General features: G+C 39.3%; 1 protein-coding gene across 5 annotated transcripts in view; it reads left to right on the top strand.

Moving 5' to 3' along the window:
- The first annotated feature begins 1148 nt into the window (after positions 1 to 1148).
- ARL13B (ARF like GTPase 13B) overlaps positions 1149 to 14248 on the top strand; it is a 73538-nt gene continuing 60438 nt past the window's right edge. For 2 of the 5 annotated variants that reach the window (XM_070786726.1, XM_070786752.1), the window contains exon 1: positions 1150 to 1507. In XM_070786726.1, the coding sequence (XP_070642827.1) occupies positions 1449 to 1507 (59 nt within the window). In that variant the 5' untranslated portion in view covers positions 1150 to 1448. Of the gene's footprint in view, positions 1508 to 14248 lie in introns of all 5 variants that reach the window. The other 3 variants (XM_070786736.1, XM_019966092.2, XM_019965941.2) reach the window with 3 other exon arrangements.

A 14248-nucleotide genomic window follows, 5' to 3' on the forward strand; every position in this document is an offset into this window, starting at 1 on the left:
CATCTCTAAGAATCCTGAAAGTGCATACATCAAAATTTAAGACTGGTTACCTTTAAGCGGGGACTTCCCTGATGGCTCAGACGGTAAAGCGTCTGCCTACAATGCGGGAGACCCAGGTTCAATCCCTGGGTCGGGAAGATCCTCTGGAGAAGGAAAAGCAGCCCAGTCCAGTACTCTTGCCTGGAAAATCCCATGGACAGAGGAGCATGGTAGGCTACAGTCCATGGGGTCACAAGGAGTCGGACACGACTAACTTCACTTTCCTTTATGAGATCTTATTTTCTTCATCTTTTTCCTTTTTCATACTTTCCAAAATGAACATATTCTTTTGTAAGCATAACCTCCACACAATATATATGATACAATTCCATTTCACATTCTATGTAACAATAAACAATTCCTAAAGGAAATCAACCCTGAATATTCACTGGAAGGACTGATACTAAAGCTGAAGTTCCAATACTTTTGCCACCTGATGCGAAGAGCTGACTCATTGGAAAAGACCAACTCAATGGCAATTGAGCTAAGCAAATGCAGATGAATTTGAGCAAACTTCGGGAGATGAAGAACAGGGAAGCCTGGCTTGCTGCAATCCATTGGGTCGCAAAGAGTCGGACACGACTGAACGACTGAACAACAACAAACTAAAACGTCACTCTCTTCTAAACTATTGGATAGTTAGCGAACGAGTTTTCCCCTCATTCTAACTTGATTGTCTCAGTGTATTGTTTCTGTAGTGCAGCCAGTGTCCACTGGCATCCCGCAGGATCCACTCCTTGCTTTAAGAAACAAAACAAAACACGCACAAGATCTGAGATCTCCGGATCTCAGTTGGGATTGGAGACAGACAAGGAGCAGCACGATCATACAGTTTGGATAAGTATACAGATCCCTCTTAGCCTAAGAACTGTCGGAAATCCCTCAACTCATCTCTGGACTCTTCCGTTGCCTAGCTACGAGAACCGCCTGCCCCCTCCCCCTCCTCCTCTCTCTTCAAGCCACGCCCCTTTCTCCCTCCCCCAGTGGGGGCGGGGAGCCGGGACTCTTCAGCCACTGAGAGCGCCTCGCGACGGGCCATCCAACGGTGATTGGAGAAGTGTAAGGGTGGTGCTTGGGGCGGGCTTTCCGCGCCTGGGGGTAACGTCAGCACGTAGAGGCGGGGGTTTTCTCTGGCGGCTTGAGAACCCTATCGGGATTTGCGTAACTGTGGCTTTGGTCCGCACTACGTGGGCGAGGAGCGAGGTTTTCCGCTCGCCTGCAGGCGCGGTTTGTTGGGGTTGGTTTTGAGAGTGACCGCCCTCACCCTCCTCCCGGCTTCTCCTCCAGGCGCATTCTCCTCTGGGCCGCCTCGGAGCGGCGGCGGCGTCCCTGAGGACTCGGCCCAGGAGGACTAGCGGCCCATCTCCGCTCCGGGCTCGGATGGGAGGCGGCGGGAGGAGCGGCCTGGGATGTTCAGTCTGATGGCCAATTGCTGCAACTGGTTCAAGCGGTGGCGGGAGCCCGTCAGGTAGGCTGGAGCCAGTTGGCCAGGTGCCTTCCTAGGGGAGGGGGCCAGCTGCGCCCCAAGGAGGGGGCGCCGCCTCTCCTCTCGGCCTCCAGCTCGAGTGACTCTTACAGGCCGCTAGGGATGCTATCGCCCCCAGTTTGATTTATCTCCTCAGGGAGCGATAGGAGGACGTAGCCTTTCTATTTAGTTGCAGTTAAGTTCTAATGCGTAATAGTTATTGTTGTTATAATTTAAATGGGTCCTAATTTCTTAAAAAGTTGTGGGTTTTGTGTGTGTGTGTGTTTGGAATTGGAGTCTATCCTTTGTGTATTTTTCCTCTAGAACTTTTGTAATGGGATTTTTTTTTAAAAATAGGGCATTATGAGATGTTTTTCATAAAGTCCACAAACGCCTTCCCACTACACACACTGTTTTGTTTGAGGACTTGGACTTGAAATCTTTCTCCACTACTTAATAATTATATGACTTTCCCACTTGTGGCTCCACCCTCCTCGTGTTAAAAGAGGGTGATAATATCTGTGCTCTAGGAGTGTTGAATTAAATGAGAATAACTGATGGAAGGTGTTCTTAACTGTAGTGTAGCTTCAGTTTTTACATGAAATCTAGATAAGCCCTTTAGTTGAAAAAGTCCGCTTTTTAACATTTCGTTTTAAATGCTAAGTATATTAATAATTAGAGCCCGCTACTTGGTATTCATTCATTTATTGAGAATATACCACGTGCCAGGCACTGTGCTAGGAAGGAAGGAGTCAGTGAAAATTATGTTTTTAAAATTGAGCTACTCAATCTATAAAGAAACCTTGAGTTTGTTTGTCTTTATAAATAATGTTTTTTAAATAATTCTACTTTAGAATTAAGCCAAGGGTAATTTATAGCAAAAGTTTGGGGTTTTTAAAAAACATTAACATTAATGTTAATGTTGAAACATTAATTAATTAAAAAGGATGAACTATTCTGTAAAGAATGAAAAGCTATAGGTATAAGGAAAAATAAATGTGTGTATTTGGAAATTTGCCTTAAATGGAACTTTTGAATTCTCCCATTATTAACTCTTAAATGAATGTGAATCTTATAAGTGATATGATCAACTTTCAAGAATCAAAGATGTGTTGGGTGTGTAGACTGATTTAATTTGTTTTCAACATATTCTGGTCTGATTGCAGTCTCTACTAAGCCTGGAGGATGTGTCTGGTTTTTTAAAAATATATTTTATTTTTCTAAGAAAGCACAGTAGTGTGTGTCCTTTTAACTGAAAACATTCAAAAACCTTTCACTGCAAATAAGTTTTCAGTTTATTCCTTATTCTTTGTTTTTGCTTCTCTCAGTAGCTGTAATGTAATAATCTTTGGGATGATTAAAGAAAATACAGAGTTCTGAGAACAGAGAATGTATTGATTTCTGAGTAGAAAAGATAATTGGATTGGATTTGATTAATAAAGCAAATTGAAATTTAACCCTATAACTCAGTTTATTTTGTTTAATACATAGTAGTGTCAAGATCTGTGCTGTCCAATAGGGTAGTGATAGCTGCATATGACTGTTGAGCATTTGAAATGTGGCTAGTCGGAATTGAGATGCTGTAGGGCTTCCCAGGTGGCTCAGTGGTAAACAATCTGCCTGCCCAAGCAGGAGACACCGGTTCAGTCCCTGGGTGGGGAAGATCCCTTGAGAAGGAAATGACCACCCGCTCCAGTACTCTTGCCTGGGAAGTCCCATGGACAGAGGAGCCTGGGGGCTGTAGCCAATGGGGTTGCAAAAGAGACACCACGGAGCACATATGCATGCAAAGTGTATAATACAAAGTAGATTTTGAAGATTTATTATACAGGAAGGAAAAAGGTAAATATCAGTCCTTTTTCAGTGTGATTACATGACCTTTCACATTTTATTTTCATTTTTTAAAATGCAGTTACTAGAAAATTTAGCCTTATATATATGGCTTGCACTATATTTTTTTATTGGACTTCATTAATCTAGATCATGGCCTAATATGAAGGACATGGATAAAATCTCTCAATGTTGCATAGAGCTAACTGTCATATAACTTAAAAATAAATGAGTTATACCTATGTTTTAAGTACCCTGTTTGTTGATGCCTGGTTCATAATAATGGCTGAGTAAATATTTGTAAAGTATTGTATGTAGTTTGATTACTCCTTTGCAAATCCGTAAGGAAACAATACTAGCAGGTAGTCCATTTGCCAGAACAAATGGAAAATGAGCAAGCTGATTGTAAAAATATATCCAATTTTGTGGCTTTATGATATATTGCTCTGTAGTTTTTACATTTTAGGCTATACTGGTCCTTATTGAGATTCCCCTTTCTGTTTATATTTTATGAAGATATGTTTGCAAATGTGAGGAGTGAGTGTGTGTAAGAGAGAAGATGATCATTAATACACTCTATTCTGAGGTTTCTTTGCTGACTTTACACTGCATCCTTTGTATTTACCTATTTGTCCTTACTTAGATACTCTCCCAACAAGCATATTATTCTGGAGATTGGAATCAGGGATTAGATTGCATAGTCAGAATGTGTGGATAGGACCAAGGCAGGAGTCAGAGGTCAAGTGTTCAAGCACCAGTCTAGGATAGGAGTCAGACCAGAATGCCAGGGAATTCAGGAATACCATATGTGCTGTTGTTAACCACCAGAGAGAACCTAAACGTAGGCTCTGCTGCTCCATAAAGTTAACCTTGAATAGACTGAAAGCTAGACTCATAGATAAGTGACTTTCTCCTGTAGAATCATTGGGTTTTTGTGTTTTTTTTTTTAACTTTTTGAGTTCATGATATAGTGATCAGAGCTAAGAGATTAACATTGGTACAGTGCTATTAACTAAATTATAGGTTTTGTTCTGAGTTCACTTGTTTTAACACCTAGTGCTTTCTTTTTTTTTCCTGTCCAGGATCTAATCAAGGATTCCGCGTTGTTTTGTTGTACCTCTGTTCTCTCTCAGTCTGTAATAGTTCCTCTGTTTTTTCTTGGCTTTCATTGCCTTGAGATTCTGAAGAGCACTTGTCAATTGTTTTGTAAAATATCCCTCACATTGACATTATTTTCTTGTGATTTCATAAAATGTTGCTGCATAATTGGGTAAAGGAATACCTTGGAGGTGAAATGTCCTTTTCAGTACATCATATCAAGGGGTACCTGATTTTGATATGTCTTATTACTGGTACCGTTAACCTTAATCACTGAGTTATGGTAGTGTCTCCCAGATTTCTCAATGTAGTGTTTTGAGTCATACAGGTTTTCATCTGAGTCCTAGGAGTTTTGGCACTTTCCCCCTAGTCAAGTGTGCATAATTTTTGTCTTGCAACATTTTGAGAAAGAAAATTGATGCAAGTACTTGATGCTTTGCACATAGTAGTTACTCAGTAAATAGTAACTCTGATCTTAGGAGACAAGTGCTGATTACTAGGTTACTTTCCTTAATTCTGGAGGAGGAAATGGCAACCCACTCCAGTACTCTTGCCTGGGAAATCCCATGGACAGAGGAATCTGTGGGCTACAGTCCATGAGGTTGCAAGAGCTGGACATGACTTAGCGACTAAACTACCACTTTCTCAATTCATTTTGCACTTGTCAGCATAAATGCCCTTCCCTTCCTCTCTTTTTTTTTTTTTTTTTTTTGGGGGGTTTTAAAAATTGTTTTATTTGGGAAAAGTGCGTCTTACAAAAGGGCAGCTCTTTCTGTTAGTAGAAGGGTTCTTTTTCCAAGGCTAGTTCTAGGAATGAATCTGTTTATTCCATTTCTTCCCATTTCCTGGTGAACCTCAGTCATTCAGCATTCAGCCAGAGATCACAGAAAGAACTTGGGTGTAAGATTAAACCTAAATTTTTATCCCAAGATTTATTGTCCAGTTTGATCATCAAAAATACAAAATCTTTCTTTTGTCTTCAGAGCTCCGCTTCTGTTCTTTGCTTAGTATGTAAACATACGTAAGCCTCTCTTACCTAAAAAATAAACCAAATGAAATGTTTCCTAATGTTGCTATAAAAATTGCCACTAACTTAGTGACTTAAGCTTATTAGCCTGCAGTTCTGAGATCAAAGCTCTAAAATGGATCAGCAGGGTTGCTTGTTTACCTTCTGGAGGCTCTAGGGGAGAATATTTTTCTTTGCCTTTTCCAGCCAAGAAAGAGGCTGCCTACATTCTTGGCCTGTGACGCCGTTCCGCCATCTTCAAAGCCAACATCATAACATCTTCTGTCTTCTGTGGTCTTCTCTTCCTTTTTATAAGTAAGGAGCCTTATAATTACATTGGGCCTACCTGGATATTCCAAGATAGGCTCCTCATCTGAGATCCTTAGCTTAATGACATCTACAAAGTTCCTTTTACCAGGTAAGTTAGCACAGTCACAGGCTTGGGGAATTAGGATGTGGACATCTTTAGGAGCTTGTTCTTCTGTGTCTGCCTTTCTAAACAATCTTGTGCCTGCAGCCATTATCCTTTCTCCTTCCCTTTGCTGCTGCTGCTGCTGCTGCTGCTGCTAAGTCGCTTCAGTCATGTCGGACTCCGTGCGACCCCATAGATGGCAGCCCACCAGGCTCCACTGTCCCTGGGATTCTCCAGGCAAGAACACTGGAGTGGGTTGCCATTTCCTTCTCCAGTGCATGGAAGTGAAAAGTGAAAGTGAAGTTGCTCAGTCGTGTCCGACTCTTAGCAACCCCATGGACTGCAGCCTACCAGGCTCCTCCGCCCATGGGATTTTCCAGGCAAGAGTACTGGAGTGGGGTGCCATTGCTAGGGGAAGCAGTACCCTATAAACCATCTTTCTTGGTCTTAAGTTAATATAACTGTAAATCCTAGACTATTTATGGAAATTGCTGATTCTTATTTCTTAAGTAAGCTGTACATGCAGATTAGCAAGGATTATCTGATGTGTCATGGCAGAACTGGAACTTCTTACATTTCTTTTTTATCCCCTTAGAGCTTCTTGTTTATTCATAATAGGAATCTCAGAATTTTAGGAGAGAAAGGGATCTAGAGATATTCTGATTCTACCTATTTGTATTTTATTTTATTTTTAGTTTTTATTTTTCATTTTAAAAAATAGTCTTTATTTTTAGATCAATTTTGGTTTATAGAAAAACCGAGCAGAAAGTGCAGTGAGTTCCCATATACCCTCCCTCCTCCTAGTTTCTGCTCTTACTAACATTTTGCATTAGTGGGGTATATTTGTTACAACTGATGAATAGATAGTGACATATCATTAACTAAAGTCCACAGTTTACACTATTCCTTTATGTTGAGGTTTTGTTTTATTTTTTTATATTGATATTTTAGAAATGAATAAGCAGACAATAAGAATTTCATTTGATCAAGCTTCAAAGGTAGCATATGACCCTAAGATTGGTCCCCTTTTTAGTACTTCATAAATTTAGATCGTGATTTTGGTATTATCTTGACCTGTACAATCTGAATTAAAGTACCAGAAAATAGCAATTATAAAATAATAGAAAAATAAAATCACAGCATAAATGGTTTGGTAAGTTTTTTCATTTCATTAATTCTTTTTGTGGTAGGTTTTTTGTTTTCTCACACATACATCATAAGGCAGTATTTCCAAGTCCCTTTTCATATGTATTTGTTATTTGCTAATGGTTCCATGTAGTTTTAAATATTTTAAGTAATAAATACCAGTTTTGTTGTGTTAAATTTTGCTTTAGTTTTCTCAGTGTTCTATTTTAACTTGCATAACATTTTTGAAGTTAGAAATATCTTTTATATAATTATCTCATTTGAAGTATTGTCTTCCTTAGTTGACCGATGAGGAAGTTTAGAATTGTACATGTTCAAAAAAATGTTCAAAAAATTGTAATAATACCATTCAGAAAAGATTCAGAATTCACATGTTTTCTGAGTCTAAGTTCAAAATGCTAATTTAATATGACTTATATTTCTGGCATATTAATTTGTTTATCTTTTATATAAAAAAGGACCCTGAGATACTATATATACTAAAGTTTTTGGCTCTCTTAATCCCTACTTTTTTTTTTTTTTTAACTCAGAATTATTTTAGTTTTAAAAATATTTCTCACTGTTAATTATTGTGTGAAACCACAGCATGTAGATCTACTCAGAAAACTTGGATTTAATGTAAGAAAATAGGTAATTTTAATTACATTCTCTAATATTGAGCTGTTTGATTTGAAGATTTATATAAATTGAATCCATTACAGTATAGTCTCAACTGAAAGTCGTATATTTTAATTTTACTTATGTTTACTTAGCATATACAGTGAAAGTCGATCAGTCCTGTCTGACTCTTTGTGATCCCATGGACTAGTCCATGGAATTCTGTAGACCAGAATACTGGAGTGGGTAGCCTTTCCCTTCTCCAGGGATCTTCCCAACCCAGGGATCGAACCCACGTCGCTTGCATTGCAGGTGGATTCTGTATCAGCTGAGCCACAAGGGAAGCCCAAGAATACTAGAGTGGGCAGCCTATCCCTTCTCTAGTGGATCTTCCCGACCCAGGAATCAAACTGGGGTCTCCTGTGTTACAGGCGGATTCTTTACCAACTGAACCCAGGGAAGAGAGGGATCAGAAGCCCAGGGATCAGAAAATACATTTATATTGTTTCATTCAGTAAAAGTACAAGGTGTATGCTTAGCACATTTGATCCTGGGGCTGCACAGTTAAGACAAGTTCTAGTTGAGAAGACTGAATTAAAAGTTACATGAAAAAGTTAAGGTTTGTTTGCTGTGATAACATGCCTGGTCAAGAAGACCTAGGAAGTTCCCAGCCTTAAAGGTCTGCTGGGGAGTGACAGAAGACGAGGCTGCAAGAGTTTGGACTTGATTCTGTTTAAGGATTTTAAACAGAAAAATGTCATTCTTAGCTTTTTCATAAACATCGTAGTTAGGTTTTATTAACAGCATGTAGCTCATTACCTTAGTTAATCTACCTGTTACTAGGTAATCTACCTTGTCTTAGCTCTGACAAGTAGGTTATGGTTGTGATTCACTGAAATGTGGGGAAAAAATATTTGATGAAAATGAGCCAGACAACCTGGCTATCTGGTGTATATCTGTGTATGTGTGTGTGTGTGTGTGTGTATACATATAAATGTGGGTAAATTTTAGGATAAACAAGATGATTCCAGTTGCCCTTTAAATTAATAATAATTGTTTTTATGAATCACTGTATTTAAACTTCCCATAGAAACTGCTGTTAACTAACTAGCACTGTAACTTTGGGTAACTTTGATCTTCCCTACTTTCAGGGATGGTGTGAAAATAGATGATAGGGTAAAATAGCTTTGAACTATCAAGACACATTATGAAATAAATTCAAAGCATTGGTATTGTAGGGTTTGTAAAAAGCTGAAAGCATTTATTTCTGAGGTACTTAATTGATGGCAGTTACCAAAAAGATTCCTTTATTTTGCAAAACTCTGTAGTGTTTGATATTGTTCTCTTAACCCTTTAGGAAACTGTTTCCATCCCAACATCATTACTGGTCTCAATTCTTTCTGGCTGCAATTTTAAGAGTTCCTTCAAAGGTTCTTAGGGTTCCGTGTCCCCTGTCCCCTAGCTCTTCCTTCTGTGCTCTTCCATCTATTCCTGTAGTTTTAATTAGCATGTGTAATAATCTCATAATCTTGGTCCGTATCTCTCCTCCAGCTTCAGACTTCAATGTGAAACATGCACTTCTGTCAACATGTGCAAAACTGAACCCATTAACCCTCCTCCGTTACTTAATCCCTTTCCATCTGTCTGGTCTCATTTTGTAGACTCCGTGTCTTGATTTTATACTGTAGTAATAGGTTGAGCTATAGGTTGAGCACTTACTGTGTGCCCCAGGCATTGTGCACTTTACTTGCATGTCCTACGTAATTTCACCATATCCTATGGGATGGATATTTTTATTACCCCATTTTACTGATAAAATTCTGATAGGTTAAATAACGTGTCCAGGTCATATAGCTTGGAAATGATACTTCTGGGGCTTGAACAGAGGTTGCTCTAGCACCAAGTTTATGACTATATATCAAAATACCCATTATCCCTATTGTGATACTTATTACTAGTACAAACATACTGCACTTCTTAAAATAGAGTCCTTTCCTTATCAGCCTTTCTGGTTTGGTATATAATTCAAGACTCAGTGATAACTGTAATAAGAGCAAAGTGATCAGTTACAGCTTCTGGGAAGGTTCACGTTACTAATTATTTAATGGTACTTGTTTCTTAACTAGAAGTATGTCAGGTTCCCTTTAGATTCAGTACATGGTTGTATTGAGTTGTGGTGTGTATGCATGTTCTCCTTTTGTTTAAGGCTGCTTTCCAGAGGTGTGTTCTTAATAGCCTGGATTTAGCAACTCAGCACCCAGTTCTTAGCTTCGCAGTGTGGTGTCTCAGGCAGTGTTCTTCGTCTAGAACCTCTTCATACTTGCTTCTGTTCTCACCTTCCTGTTCCTTGGCAAACTTCAGTATTTTAGGAACTTAGCTGAGGCATCATCACCTTGTGTAAGAAGTTTCCCAGACCTTCTCCTGTTTCTCTAGGCTGAATGAAGTTTTCTGCTCTGTATTCCCTGAGCATCTTGTCTAAGGATTTTAAACTTTCATAGTGTCACAATGTACAAATATTTGTTCACATTTTAGTTACTGTCATTAGAAGAGAAGCACTCTGGGATAGAAACCATGTCTCAGGCATTTGCTCAGGCCTTTTTGTGTCTGTAGTACTCAGATATCTAGTCTACTTTTATTAATTACGACTGTCTAGCCCAGTGACAAAATGTTTGCTTTTATTGCTGCTGTCAACTTTCAAGATGTTATAAACCTAAGAACACTGTATGTTATTTTTTCAATTGAAGAGCTAATGTATTTGGTCAATAATCAGAAGACATAGTCTTTTATTTCTCTGTTGTTACATAGCATCACAGCCAAATTGTTCCCAATCAATGATAATTTCTCATATTTTAAAAAGCTATAATGACATGTACATTTTGTTACATGTTAGATTGAACATATTCAGTGTTTAAGAGTTCCATAGAATTTTGAGTGATAGTTGATTGTTAGCCTTTTAAACCCATTCTATTCTGAAAATATATGTTTAATGCATTGTTATCAGGCATGGCAGTAATTCATGCTGTGATTTTCATTTGTCCTGCTAGTGTTATATTTTTTCATTAAGGCTTTAGTTACCTCAGATATTTAATTAAAGCCATGTTTTCAAGTATATGGCATAATGATCTTAAATACTGACTATGTACTTGGAGGGATAGTCAGCATAAAAATATAAATCCAGAAAGACTTATTTCGTGCAGTTTCAGCATGATTATAATTTCTCAACATGATTTTCATGTTTGAAGAATGTTTTTTGTTTGAATCTAATATTCTGTTTTAAAAAAGGAAGCATTTAAGATAAAATCTAACAACTTTCCTTGGTAACTGCTTTAAGAACAATGTTTTAAAACGTATTAGTTCATTTCAGTTTACTAGCTCAGTGGTGTCCACTGTTTGCGACCCCACAGATTCCAGCACGCTAGGCTTCCCTCTCCATCACCAACTCCTGAAGCTTGCTCAAACTCATGTCTGTCAAGTTGGTGATGCCATCTAACCATCTTATCCTCTGTCATCCCCTTCTCCTGCCTTCAATCTTTACCAGCATCAGGGTCTTTTCAGATGAGTCATTTCTTCCCATCAGGTGCCCCAAGTATTGGATCTTCAGCTTCAACATCAGTCCTTCCATTGAATATTCAGGACTGATTACCTTTAGGATTGACTGGCTGGATCTCCTTGCAGTCCAAGGGACTTTCAAGAGTCTTCTCCAACACCACAGTTCAAAAACATCAGTTCTTCAGCGCTCAGCTTTCTTTATAGTCCAACTCTCACATTCGTACACGACTACTGGAAAAAACATAACTTTGACCACACAGACCTTTGTTGTCAAAGTAATGTCTCTGCTTTTTAATATGCTGTCTAGGTTAGTCATAACTTTTCTTCCAAGGAGCAAGCGTCTTTTAATTTCATGGCTAGAGTCACCATGTGCAGTGATTTTGGAGCCCAAGAAAATAAAGTCTGTCACTGTTTCCACTGTTTCCCCATCTGTTTGCCTTGAAGTGATGAGACCAGATGTCATGATCTTAGCTTTCTGAATGTTGATTTTTAAGCCGACTTTTTCACTCTTCTCTTTTACTTTCATCAAGAGGCTCTTTAGTTCTTCTTCACTTTCTGCCATAAGGGTGGTGTCATGTGCATATCTGAGGTTGTTGATATTTCTCCCAACAATCTTGACTCCAGTTTGAGCTTCATCCAGCCTGGCATTTCTCATGATGTACTCTGCATATAAGTTAAATAAGCAGGATGACAATATATAGCCTTGATGTACTGCTTTCCCAATTTGGAACGAGTCTGTTTTTCCATGTCCAGTTCTAGCGTTGCTTCCTGACCTGCATACAGATTTCTCAAAAGGCAGGTCAGGTGGTCTGGTGTTCCCATCTCTTTCAGAATTTTCCACAGTTTGTTGTGATCCACAAAGGTTTTAGTGTAGTCAGTGAAGCAGAAGTAGATGTTTTTTTGGAATTCTCTTGCTTTTTCCGTGATCCAAAAGATGTTGGCCATTTGGCCTCTGGTTCCTCTGCCTTTTCTAAATCCAGCTTGAACATCTGGAAGTTCTCAGTTCACATACTGTTGAAGCCTGGTGTGGCATAAGTCCTGTTGGAGGAGGTTGCCATTAGTCGCTGAGCAGACAACCCATAAACTGGAGAACAATTATACCAAGGAAATTCTCACACTGTTGTAAAAGTTCTAGGGCCCACAACAGATTTCCCAACTTGGGGATCTGGCAAAAAGACTGAGAACCCCAGGGAATTTGACTTTGAAGACCAATGTGATTTGATTATAGAAATTGCACAGGACTGGGGAAACAGACTCTTGGAGGGCACAAACAAAACCTTGTACACACCAGGACCCAGGAGAAAGGAGCAGTGACCACACCAGAGACTGAGCCAGACTTGCCTGTGAGTGTCCAGGAGTCTCTGGCAGAGGCGTGGATTGACAGTGGCCTGCTGCAAGGTCAGGGGCACTGACTACAGCAGTCTTGGGAGCTGTGCTGTGCTGGCATAAGTCCTTTTGAAGGAAGTAGCCATTACCCCTACCACAGTTTGGCCTGAGGCCAGACCACCAGGAGGAAACAAGGCCCCACCTGTCAGCAGAAAACTGGATTAAAGATTTACAGAATAAAGAAAACCAACAGAAAATGGGGATTTGTCCCCCAAAGTAATTGTTTTGGTTATGGTGATGTTTGAAGCACTGTAGATCTTAGAATAAATTATTCAAGAGCAATTGAATTAACTTTAATATTATGGTCTAATTCATTATGTATTTAGTAACTTGAATTATCCAAAATATTGTTTGTGCTATATCATCCATATTTTTGGATAGTCATTTATTGTATTTTGTTTAGGAAATTATTTTGTAATTTAATCTTATACTTTGATATTCAGAAATTATAAATTCTTCAAACAAAGTAGTAAAATTATACTCTATGTATCTCAAAGCTTCCTTAAGAAGTAAACATAGTTTTCAGTTAGTGATGCAGGTAAAACTTTCACATGGATAGAAGTACCTAGACTTCACATACTCCCTCAGCTCCATAAATTCATAGTTTGCTGTGTGCCTCTGACATTTCCACCAACCCCATCTCTGGCTGACTGGGAATGGGGTATGAGAAGGCTGCTAACTGACTTACCACTGACTCAAGTGTAGACATACTTTTGTTTATTCCTCATGGTGGATATAGGGATGGTTGAAGCATTTAGAAAAGACTGAGGCTCCTGGATAACAAAGGAAATTGATATGTTTAGTTCAGTCGCTTAGTCGTGTCTGACTCTTTGCGACCCCATGAGCAACAGCATGCCAGGCCTCCCTGTCCATCACCAACTCCTGGAGTTCACTCAAACTCATGTCCATCAAGTCGATGATGCCATCCAACCACCTCATCCTCTGTCGTCCCCTTCTCCTCCTGCCCTCAATCCTTCCCAGCATCAGGGTCTTTTCTAATGAGTCAGCTCTTCGCATCAGGTGGCCAAAGTATTGGAGTTTCAGCTTCAACATCAGTCCTTCCAATGAACACCCATGACTGATCTGCTTTAGGATGGACTGGTTGGATCTCCTTGCAGTCCAAGGGACTCTCAAGAGTCTTCTCCAACACCATAGTTCAAAAGCATCAATGCTTCAGCGCTCAGCTTTCTTTATAGTCCAACTCTCACATCCATACATGACCACTGGAAAAACCATAGCCTTGACTAGACGGACATTTGTTGGCAAAATAATGTCTCTGCTTTTAATATGCTGTCTAGGTTGGTCATAACTTTCCTTCCAAGGAGTAAGCGTCTTTTAATTTTATGGCTGCAGTCAGCATCTACAGTGATTTTGGAGCTCAGAAAAATAAAGTCAGCCACTGTTTCCCCATCTATCTGCCATAAAGTGATGAGACTGGATGCCATGATATTAGTTTTCTGAATGTTGAGCTTTAAGCCAACTTTTTCACTCTCCTCTTTGACTTTCATCAAGAGGCTCTTTAGTTCTTCACTTTCTACCATAAGGGTGGTACCATGTGCATGTCTGAGGTTATTTATATGTCTCCTGGCAATCTTGATTCCAGCTTGTGCTTCTTCCAGCCCAGTGTTTCTCATGATGTACTCTGCATATAAGTTGAATAAGCCGGGTGACAATATACAGCCTTGACATACTCCTTTTCCTATTTGGAACCAACCTTGTT

Source organism: Bos indicus, chromosome 1 (assembly GCF_029378745.1).
Source record: "Bos indicus isolate NIAB-ARS_2022 breed Sahiwal x Tharparkar chromosome 1, NIAB-ARS_B.indTharparkar_mat_pri_1.0, whole genome shotgun sequence".
In the NCBI taxonomy this organism is placed as follows: domain Eukaryota; kingdom Metazoa; phylum Chordata; class Mammalia; order Artiodactyla; family Bovidae; genus Bos; species Bos indicus.